Raw genomic sequence first — 12,554 nt, forward strand, 5'->3', positions numbered from 1 at the left:
CCCAGCCCAACAAAGATGGCAATGTGCTAAGAGCTATATGTCTTTTGCTGTTGTTTTTGGAACTCATCTCCAAATACACATGTAATAAAATATTTCATTTCATATATATATTTAGAACCTAAAGCTAACATTTGACAATTCTTTTTCTGAAATTAGTGAAGAAATTTTTTTTATGTTTGCTCAAATATCTGTCTTTTTTAATTTAGTGGGATTAAGATAATATTAAAAAAAAACATACTAAAGTGTATAATTTCAGGGCTTCCAGATTTGTAATTTTATATGCCCCAGTGCCTTTACCTGGAAACCCTGGTGGCATAGTGGTTAAGTGCTACGGCTGCTAACCAAAAGGTCGGCAGTTCGAATCCGCCAGGTGCTCCTTGGAAACTCTATGGGGCAGTTCTACTCTGTCCTACAGGGTCGCCATGAGTCAGAATCGACTCGATGGCACTGGGTTTGGTTTGGTTTTTTGTTTCAGTGCCTTTGTATCATAACATGACCATCAGCATATTAATTTATTTTATTGTTTAAATTCTCCCATTATTTTTAACAGCCAGTATCTCAAAAATCATTAAGGTGAAATCATGTTTTTTCTTTGTGTTGTACATGAGTTATTTTTTTCAATGTTGAAAGTTATCTGAGTTATTTTTATAATTTCATTTGAAACAGCTTAGAATTTCAATTTCCCAGTTCTTAATCTCATGTGGTTTATGAAATATTACATACTAAAAATAAATCCCCAAATAATATCTTGGTTATCAATGCCAAGAACGTTTCATGCTAACAATTTTTTAACACCAATTTCATATCACCGAATAGAAGAAAAATTTATATGCTAAAAAAACTGTGTTTGACCAAAGATTGTAGTATCACAGCGTTTATTTGTAAAGGGAATCTAATTTCTGAAAGCTTGTCCAGGGACTTAATGGAGAGAAGAGGGGGAAAGCTTTTTTAAAACATCAGGACATCTTTTATTCTTTGTTGCAGAACACATTGTTCTCAACAGGCAAAAAACTTACTTCTTTCCCACCCCATGGGCTAATTTCTGAGATGTAATAGTCTCAGAAATAATCTTTTCAATAATCTCTTGGTCTTTTATTGAGTTTCAATAAGTGATAAGCAGTGAATAATAAAGGCCTAATATTATTCAATCAATAAATCAATCAGCAAGTATTCATTAAGTGCCTACCACATGCTTAACAGTGTTCTCTGTGCTGTACACCTCATACATGCATTCTTTCTTGTCAGTGTACAATCATGTTTAGTATTGTGTCTATATAATGCATAATTAATATTTTAATACGCAATGTCTATTCAAAGCATAATTTTGCAGATTTTTAATTACATGAGAAAGAGAAGTGCTACAATTGGATTCTCAAACCTTAACTATACAGATGAGTCCAGCTAACATCCAAATATGTGTGTGACCTCCTTTAAGCTATCCACTCTTATCCATGAGAAGGAGATTTTCAACAGTGGAACTGCCTTGAGTTAACACTCAAAGTTATGACTCTCTATTAGCTTGAACAAGCCAACCACTTGGGGAGACAGTTTTTTCATGGCCATAAAAAAAAAAAAAACTATTCCAGTTATCTTGACAGTGTTTAGTTCTCGTCTGTCTCATGCCCATGATCTTTCTTTGGAAATCTGTTTTATATTTCTTTTCTCAATTCCTACTCCCCCTACCCTAGTTCCAAATGTGGATTACTTCTTACCCAAATTATTATAAACATTTCCTTACTTCTTCAATTCACTCTACACAAATAGGCAAGTTAATCATCCTAAAAATACAATTCTGAGGCTACAACTTCTCTGTTTAAGAATCTTCACTTGCTCCCCACTTTCTCCACAATTAGATATAATTGTATCTTGGCATTCATATCCATCCACAAAATGACTTCAACCTCCCCTTTTAGTTCTAGTTGAACTGACCATTCCCCCAACACACTCTACTGTTCTGTTCCACCGTGCTTGTGCCATTCTTTTTCCATGAAATACTCTCTTCTTCATTTTTGTCTATCAAAATTCTACCCAGCTTTTAAGGTACAGATGAGCTATCATTCTCCAAGTGAATGTACTTTTGCCATCTCTGAACTCCTATTGCACTTCATTTATTGTACCTTTCTTATAACACTTATCATAGATTTCTTTGTATTAAAATCTTTCATGTTCCTGTCTTATCTCTCCCTCTCAGACTTCCAGGAAATTATGTGTTACCCATCTTTTTATTTCCTGTAACACCTAAAACAGCACCTTGTACGAAAGAGATTACTGATAAATATTTGAACAGAATTCAAGCAAGTTACCTTGGGAGTTATATACACTTATTTCAATACTGTTCAATTTATCAAAAAATTTTTGAAAATCTTTTATACTTGCCTTAAAAGTCTGTGGGATTCTTTAAATGTTTTCAGTGGTCACAAATCTTCATTTGAGGGTAAACTTGATTTTGGAAAATAATCAGAATTCATTCTGAGCTACGCCTAGTGAATAATATGGATGATCAATCTTGGCTATCATATTTTCAGTTGAAAACAAAAGGAAAGTGAAGTGATGAGACAGAATCTCTGGGTGAATCACCAACTGAAAACTCAAAACCAAAGTTCCCAAATTATTTCAAAAAAGGAAACGTCATTGTAATGAGTTTATAACTTCTCAAGTTTTCTGCTTTGAAACATACATTTTCTTTTTTTTTAAATTATAGTTTAGATGAAGGTTTACAGAGCAAACTAGCTTTTCAGTGAACAATTAATACACAAGTTGTTTTGTGACATCGGTTGCCAAACCCACAACATGTCAACACTCTTCTCTTCTTGACCTTGGGTTCCCCATTGCCAGCTTTCTTGCCCCCTTCTGCCTTTTCATCCTTGCCCCTGGGCTGGTGTGCCCTTTTAGTCTCATTTTGTTTTATGGGCCTGTCTAATCTTTGACTGAAGGGTGAACCTCAGGAGTGACTTCATTACTGAGCTAAAAGGCTGTCTGGAGGCCATACTCTCAGGTTTCTCCAGTCTCTGTCAGAGCAGTAAGTCTGGTCTTTTGTGCGTGTGAATTAGAATATTGTTCTACATTTTTCTCCAGCTCTGTCCGGGACCCTCTATTGTGATTCCTGTCAGAGCAGTCGGTGGTGGAAAAGGGGACCATCTAGTTGTACTGGACTCAGTCTTGTGGAGGCCGTGGTAGTTGTGGTTCATTAGTTCTTTGGACTAATCTTTCCCTCGTGTCTTTGGTTTTCTTCATTCTCCCTTGCTCCAGACAGGGTGAGGCCAGTGGACTATCTTAGATAGCTGCTCACAAGCCTTTAAATCCCCAAATCACAAAAGTAGAATATAGAACATTTTCTTTAAAATCTATGTTATGCCAATTTAGCTAGATGTTTCTTGAGACCATGGTCCTCACAGCCTGAGCCCAGAAATTTGGTCCCTTAGGGAGTTTGGATGTGTCTATGGAGCTTCCATGACAAGTTGTATGCAGCACTCATTTGGATGTATAAATTCTGATATATTTGTTAAATCAGTCTTACCTCTTTAGAGATTCATTTTGTAGTTTTCCATATCAGGCTGCTGAAATTGTGGGTGGAAGTGAAATATCATTTAAATGAGAAATCTATTACTCTGCTCATTTGCAATACTGCATTTTATAGTTCTGGTGAGCGAGAAACCTTGTCATCAATATGGCACAAAGCAAAACTTCCCAATTTGGGGACACATATTTATACACTACTGTGATTCAAAAAAGTCTACAAATTCAGCTGTTCTGCCTGGGTGTTCATGAGTTTTACCAGAAACTAAAGGAACTGAAGAATAGATTTAAAATAAATAGTAAAGAATAGTTAATTATGGCATTTAAGTATCACACAACTGCTGCCACAGAATTATAAAACAAAAAAGTGAAACGTCGTTTCTTTCCAAATCACACAGAATTTATATTTGTATGCTAATGTGCTTACAGGAGTCTTCCATTTTCTTGGTTAAATACAATTAATTTAAAAAAGAAGCCACATTTTATATACTGAATATTTGTAATGCCAGTGTTTATGTATATTCAATTACCGTGTTTAATATAAGTATTATTTTTATTTTTTCATGTGTAACTTTCCAGTAGTTACTAGACTTTTTTTTTTAAATTCATTTGGTTTTGCATGTTTTCTGTAGCAACTCTATACAGGCAGAATTATCCTCATTGATGGACGGGAGTGTGTGCACAAGTAGTCCAAAACAGTTGGATATCTCTATCAATTTTTTTTCATGAGTACATTATGTGATTATTTAGCAGATTACCTCTTTTGCTGAGGCTAACAGTTTACTTAGTAACTATTATATCATACACCAAGTAGGTACTGATGGGAGCACAAGAAAATATATATTTTGAAGAATTTTTCAGAAGGAATTTCTTTATCATCATTTGCCATTAAAAAGAAAAAAAAGATCAGTTATTCACACCTTCCCAGGATCCCCCAGTATTCCAGTTAATTGCCATTTAACTGCAGTATGATTTTACCTTCAGTGAAAATATAAGTCAAATCCTTATACATATTATTTGGAGTTTACATGATTTTTAACCTAACCCAAGCATGTAGGTATATTTAGAGCTCAAAGTAAAATGGGAGATCTAGTTTCCAGAGACAGTAATAGTTTATGTGAAGTTTGAATAAAGATATTACTTTACTATTTATACTCTTTAACATTATTCCTTATTAGTAGAAATGATATTAATTCATCAGCTATCACTAAATATAAATTATCAAAAGCAGTAAATATTTGATTGAGTGCCACATTTCCACCACCACCAACAGAAGGTGATTTTACTTCTTGCCAGTCGCTCATGATGTATGTGTTTGGAAGGGAAAGGGAGTTCATGAGGAGAGTTTACAGTACTCTCCAATCTAGATATATCTTAGATAAAGTTATGATTAAGCCAGGCTAAATTTAACCTGAGCCACAGCTGGGATATAACCTCAGGACTACCTTGATCTTTGTAAACACTCCCCGAAATCCAACTGAAGCAGCACTTATTTCTACTAAATAGAGGCTATTATACTATTGAATGGGATTTTCTAGAAGTGCGTTGTTTCCTTTTCTGGTCTGAGTGGATGGGTAGATGAGAGTATTGAAAAATAATATACACTCAGCTACCATAGTACGCCTCTCCATTTGGGAAATTATTATAAAATATTTGATCAAATGTGTGTCTTATGTGCAAGAAATATCTTCTCAAGGTTACAACATTTGAAAAACTTTACTACCAACATCGAACACTAGGATGTGACTCAAATTAACAGATCCCAGATGTATTCTAATTAAAGAGGTTTGATAATGGTGATAATGGTGAAAGGGCCACACTTTCTCCCATTTTCACTCGTATATCATTTATGCAAATGAATCTTCCTTTAAATCAATGGACTTATTAAAATCTGCAATTCACCATTTCCTAAGAAAGGATGGAGGGCATAGTAAATAGACTCCTAACTAGGCCACAATTTGGAGAAACAAAATGTTTCAGCCAGACACACTATATGCCTAAAATTTTAATTAAGAATACACACGGATAAATAATTCAATTAGTGCTGATTTTACAAAGTAAATAGAAGTAATGTTTTTAAATAGTTTATAGCATACACCTTTCATTATGAAATCCTTTCTTGCTTTCTGTTGATGCCTTATCTAGAAAGATACCTATAGTGACTGTTGGGTAGTTCTTACAAGTTTTATTCCACAGAGGACTGTATTTTTATCATAATAATTTTATTGTCTATAGATATTCAAACCATGTGTCCAGGCCCCAACAATACCCTAGAAACCTTGAATTTCCGGGGAAACCTTGTACCACTTGTAACATTTTTCTATAGAGGAATTAAAATCAATTTTAAATCTGTTGGCTTCAATAAGGAAGCCGCTATGTCTACATGGGGAATATACTCTGAAAATAGATCTGTCTTGACATCTTATATGAACTCTTTGGTGTTGATTAACATTCCAAGTAGTGTCAATGCATACCTTACTGAGATTCCATTTGTTGTTTCCACAGATTTCAGGAAACCTTACTGTGCCTTGGATTACAGGGTGTTCTAGAAAAAGAGCAGTAAGTAATCTTTCATTTAAAGCAGAAAATGGGTTTCCCCTATGTTGTTAGTAGGAATGCCATTGAGAAAACTGTTATGATTTTGTAAAGTTGGCAAAACAGAACCTTATTAAGACTGCATTGTCTCAAGGGACATGTTTTGATGTCATAATATTTATAAAATAAGATAAGTTTAAATAAAATATAGCAATCAGCACACCATACAATCCTACAGCAAGTTTTTTTTTAAGTTTTAAAAAGCATTCAAAGGTAATTCACAAATTGTAATTTGTTTTACCTTTGATTAGCATCAGTTAATTTGATTATATAATTGAATCTTGATTTATACCAAAATACCCATCAGTATTAAATAATTTACCATAGTATTTCTTATTAGTGCATTTCAGTATGATGAAAAACTAATGTTTTGACCATCTTATTTTGTTCTTCTGACTTTCAGCTATAGCCGTTGTGATTTACATAATGTTAAAATAACAGAACTTCATAAAAATTGTGTTCTAAAAGAATATCATTCAGCTTGTCTTTGTAGAGCCCATAAATCTGCATTTTAACAAGCACCGTAGGAGATTTTGGTATAGTTGGTCCATAGATGGGAAACTATTAAAGGATTTTAAACATGAAAGAGACCTGAATGGACTTTTAGAAAGATAACTGAAGTTACTAGTATGGTGGGTAAGTTTGAGGATAATTAAACTGAAGCTAAGTTGACTGGAAAAATGGCATACACTCCTCCTTCCCTTGTCTTCTCCACAAAGTGCAACTATAAACTCTGTAAATAATGAAAAAGGCCACCAAAGCAGAACTATGGAAGGTGGAAAGAAGAAGGCAATGGGTTAGGGATTCCAAGCCTGGAGGAACAGCACAGAGGCATGACCTTATACTCCTCTTCTCAACAGAAGAAGGTGATGTAGGTCTGACACTTCCTGATCCCCAACCTAACAACAGTAGGCAACTTGGGTAGGCTCATTCCTCCCACAGATGGAATTGGAGTCCTACCAACAACATCAAATATGCCTGCCAACTCTGGCCAAGGAAATCAGTTGGGAGGCCCACTGGCAGTCAGTGGAAGTGCTCTCCTTCCTTGTTGGTCCTGAACTCCCCTTTCACACCTAAAGACACTGTGAAACAAAGCAGCAATGGCAAGGGAGATACCATCATAAAAAACAGCCTGGCCTGGGAATTCTGTCTCCCACCTAAAGAAATCAGGCAACTTGAAGCACTGGGAAGAGGGATCAAGCTACTAGAAGCACTCGGCCTGGGAAGCACTCTTCATTCCTGCAGACTAAAAAATCCATTCTGTTGTCACATGGAAATTAAACAACACACATGTAAATAATCCATGGGTCAAAGTGGAAGTCTCAAAAGAAATGAAAAATATATATAACTGAATGAAAAAGGAAATACAACATATCGAAACATGTGGTATAGAGCTAAAGCAGTGCTGAGAGGGAATTGTGCAGCACTAAATGCTTTTTTTCAAATGCTCACATTAGACACGAGGAAAGGTTGCAACGCAATAATCTGTTTCTACTTGAAGAAAATAGAAAAAGAGAACAAACTAAACCCAAAGCAAGCCAAAGGAAATAAATTATAGGAGCATAAATCAATGAAATTTAAAATAGGAAAGAAATAGAGAAAAATGAAACAAAAATCTGATTCTTCAAAAACTTTTAATAAAATTGATAAACCTCTTGCAAATAAACTGAAGCGAGGAAAATAATTATAATACAATAATCTAAGCAAGAAATGATAACAATCTAAACTAAGGCAATAACTGATGGGCTAAAGAGGAGGAGAAGGAAGAAAATAGATATTAAGGAGATAAATGATATGACTTGAGAAGTGATTGGATGTGGAAGGTATGAATGAGTAGACAAAACCATAAGTGATTTTTAGTTTTTTACTCTGGTGTTTTTTTTGACTGGGTAGATGGAAGTGCCATTCACCAAGATAAAGAATAAAAGGAAAGGAATGAGTTTGGGAAAAGACTAATCATATTATGTAGTTGTCATCAGAGTTCCAGAGGGGGTGGAAAGATTGTTATAGTGAACTCTAATACTTGGGTGTTCAATACCACTTACATACATACACCTCTGTATTCCCACATCTCTCCTTCTTTATCTCCAGTGGGGAGACCCTCCATCATTCATGATTTTTTTTCTGTTGGTTTCTGTAACACAAATGATCAAAGATCACTGTCCTGGAGTAAATCTGGCATCCGTGTCTCTATTTCTCTTCATCTTATTTTTCTCAACTAACTTTCCCTAAAAACTTATTCCACTGAAATGAGCCCTGAGAATGAGAATGCTAAAAGTCAAGACAACTGCCATTCATTTATTCAATTCATATATGATCAGAGATTTTACCACTGTGCTGTGCAATACAGTATCCACTAATCATATGTGGCTAGGCTATTGAGCACGTGGAATGTGGCTAGTGCGAGTAGGGAACTGAATTTTTACATTTTATTTTGTTTATAAAATATAAATTTAAATTATTTTAAATTTACATTTAGTATCTGATACATGAGATGTCCACTCTAGCCAAGAGACAGTAACAGAGATAGGATTTGTGTTCCCACCTGAAACAACTCGTAAACTAACTAAATGTATAAAGCAACAGTTTTGAAGACATAGGCCATGAAGCATCTGTATTAGTTATTTATTGCTGCACAACAACTTACTACAGTCTTAGCAGCTTAAAACAACACACATTCATTATCTCATAGTTTCTGTGGTTGGGAGTCCAGGCATGTCTTAGTTCTCTGCTTAGGGTCTCAAAAAGCTGCAATCACTCTCAGGTCCTAGGAGAGGATAGGGATTAGAGGACAGTGGCACCTTGGAGTCTCTTCACCACAGGCAGTGAAGGACAGCAATGCCAGAGCTTACTGCATCAGATTACTGCCCTGAGAAAGTTACCAGATTGTGATTCATGGATGGAGCCTGAAAGGATCCCTTGAGTTGAGGAGATGGAGCTAAGAGACAGCTAGAGTTTGCAGGGCAGAGTACTAGAGAAGAGAAAACTGCACAAAGAAAGAACTCAGGCTGTCTGCAGAGCCCTCCCCCCCTTGAGTATTCAACTGAATACTGAGTACACACATATGTTGGGAAACCACTTAAGGTCAGGGAAAGAACCATGCAAGAAGATTAGAAGTAACAGATTAGAAGTAACTGCTCGTGTGGGGCCAAGAATAGTGTGTTTTCCCACAGACAGACTGGAAAATCTCATAATTCACAGGCCATTTTGTAGAGTATCCAAAAAGCTCATTCTTTAGTAGTGAGGAGCTGTTAGCCTTAGACTAAATACTGCTGTTATTCTGCCTAACAAATCTTAAAATCAAGTCCAAGAAGGATCAGTTTCCAAATAATCTAATGACATCCCAGAACAAATGTCAGTAATATTTGTAGGCATACAAAAATACATATAATGCAGCAAAATAAAATTCACGAATGTCTGCTATCCAATCAAAAATTTACATAATGTAAAGGAGCAGGAAAATATGGTCTATGAGGAAAAGGAAAATAAGTTAAGTGAAAAGAACTCAGAACAGACACATATTTTAGAACTATCGGAAGAGGATACTAAAATTATTGTAGTTGCATTCCAAATGCTTAAAAAGTGAAGTGGAGACATGGAAGATATAATAAAAGACCCAAATAGAACACTCTACCAGTGAAAATTACAATGTGTGAGATGAAAAGTACACAGAGTGAGATTAATGGGAGATTAGACATTGCAGAAGAAAAGACTAGTGAATTTGGAGACATAGCAATAGAAACTACCTAAAGTAAAGCATACCAAGAGAAAAGAACTTAAAAAAAAATACATTAATAAGAAGTTGGACAACTTCAAGCAGAGTGATACACATGTAATTGAAGTCCCTGAAAGAGTAGGAAGGAGGTGGAAAAGATATTTGAAGAAATAATGGCTGAAAATTTTCCACATTTGATGAAAATTATAAACACACAGATCAAAGATGCTCAATGAAGCCCAAGTATAGGAACCGCAGAAAAGATTATGCAAAGGCACATCATAACCAAATTACTCAAAAACAGTGATAAAGTTAAAAATTAAAAGCAGCCAGAGGAAAAAAATATATCTTATAAGCAGAGAAACAAAAATATGGATGGCATCAGATTTTCACTGGAAATAAGGCAAGCCAAAAGACAGTGGAGCAACATTTCTAAAGCACTGAAATAAACTCTGTCAACCAGAATTTTGAAACATCCCAGTTGGTATTCTGTCAATTCCTGGAGACTTGTTTTTCGTCAATGCCTTCAGCGTAGCTTCGATCTCTTCCTTCAGTACCATCGGTTCCTGATCATAAGCTACCTCCTGAAATGGTTGAACGTCAACCAATTCTTTTTGGTGTGGTGACTGTGTGTATTTCTTCCATATTCTTTTGAAGCTACCTGTCTTGTTTAATATTTTATCCATAGAATCCTTCAATATTGCAACTTGAGGTTTAAAATTTTTCTTCAGTTCTTTCAGCTTGAGAAATACCCACGCATTGCATTGGGCAAATCTGCTGCAAAAGACCTCTTTAAAGTGTTAAAAAGCAAAGACATCACCTTGAAGACTAAGATGCACCTGACCCAAGCCATGGTGTTTTCAATTGCCTCATATGCATGCAAAAGCTGTACAATGAATAAGGAAAGCCAAAGAAGGATTGATACCTTCGAATTATCCTGTTGGAGAAGAATATTGAATATACCATGCACTGCTAAAAGAATGAACAAATCTGTCTTGCAAGAAATACAGCCAGAATTCTCCTTAGAAACAAGGATGATGAGACTACTTCTCACATAGTTTGGACATGTCATCAGGGGGGATCAGTCCCTGGAGAAGGACATTGTGCTTGGTAAAGTAGAGGGTCAGTGAAAAAGAGGAATACCCTCAACGAGATGGATTGACACAGTGGCTGCAACATTGGGCTTAAGCATAACAATTGTGAGGATGGCTCAGGACTGGGCAGTGTTTTGCTCTGTTGTACATAGGGTCGCTATGAGTCAGAATTGACTCAATGGCACCTAACAGCAGCAACAGCCAGAATTTTATACCCATCTAAAATACCTTTTAAAGTTCACCATGAAATAAACACCTTTTTAGACATACATCAACTAAAATATAAATCTTAAGCAGGCCCACACTATTAGAAATGTTAAAGGACATCCTTCCGGAAAAAGGAATATGATACTAAAGGGAAATTTGGATCTACACAAAGGAGTGAATAGCACTGGAAATGATAAGTACATGGTTAAATACATATGATTTTTTCCTCTTTATTTATATCTCTTTGAAAGATAATTGGCAATTTCTTGTTCCCATTGCTGTCGAGTTGATTACAACTCATAGCAACTCTATAGGACAGAGTAGAACTACCCATAGGGTTTCCAAGGCTGTAATCTTTAGAGAAGCAGATTGCCACATCTTTCTCCCATGGAATGGCTGCTGGGTTCAAACTGCCTACTTTTCTGTTAGCAGCCAAGCACTTAACCACTACATAAGTTGTTTTGATAGTTTAAATAACAATGATGACAATGTAATGTGGGGTTTATAATATAACTAACAGTAAAATGAATGGCAACAATAGCATAAAGACTGGGAGGGGAGAAAAGGAAGTATACTGTTATAAACGGAAAACGGAACCAAACCCAGTGCCGTAGAGTCGATTTCAACTCATAGATATACTGTTATAAAGCTCTTAAAGTATACATGAATCTGGCTTGAATTTCTGGCAACTCCCTGAACTGACTTGATGGCATCTAACAACAAACAGTTCATGAAGTGGTGTATCATGTGAAGGTAAACTATAATAAGCTAATGATGTATAATATAAACCCTAAAGCAGTTGTTCTCATATAGACACTATTTTGCCTTCTAAGGATATTTGGCTATGTCTAGAGACTTTTCTTTGTCACAACTGGGGTATGCTACTGGCATGTAGTGTCAAATTTTGGGATACTACTAAACATTCTTCAACGCACAGGGCAGAACCCCACAACAAAGAATTACCCAGTCCAAAATGTCAACAGTGCTGCTGTTGAAAAACCTTACTCTGAATCAGTGACTACGATAATGAAACAGACTTATTACTAATAAGCCAAAAAAGTAGATAAAAGGGAATAATAAAAGCATATATTACATTTTTTTGCTGAATTTGATTCCATTGTATGTTGTATCATATGAATTCCATTTATAAAAATAATTTTAAAATATTCAATTAATATTAAGAAAAGGCAGATAAAAAGGTAAAGAGAACAAACAACAGACGGGACAAATAGAAAACAAATAGCAAGATGGTATATTTAAACCTACCCATGTCAGTAATCACATTAAATGTACATAATCTAAACAATTCAATTAAATGGCATAAATTGTCAGACTGGATAAAAATTACAACCCAGCTGTTGCTGCCTACAAGAAACACACTTTAAATATAAATGCATAGATAGATAAAATATAAAAAAGATGAGAAA

General features: G+C 35.3%; 1 protein-coding gene across 1 annotated transcript in view; it reads left to right on the forward strand.

The window, feature by feature from the left end:
• HDX (highly divergent homeobox) overlaps positions 1–12,554 on the forward strand; it is a 166,582-nt gene that overhangs the window by 56,046 nt on the left and 97,982 nt on the right. Inside the window, exon 4 of the mRNA XM_049872844.1 lies at positions 6,022–6,075. Coding sequence (XP_049728801.1) covers positions 6,022–6,075 — 54 coding nt within the window. The remainder of the gene's footprint in view (positions 1–6,021; positions 6,076–12,554) is intronic.

The sequence above is a fragment of the Elephas maximus genome, chromosome X (assembly GCF_024166365.1).
Source record: "Elephas maximus indicus isolate mEleMax1 chromosome X, mEleMax1 primary haplotype, whole genome shotgun sequence".
In the NCBI taxonomy this organism is placed as follows: domain Eukaryota; kingdom Metazoa; phylum Chordata; class Mammalia; order Proboscidea; family Elephantidae; genus Elephas; species Elephas maximus.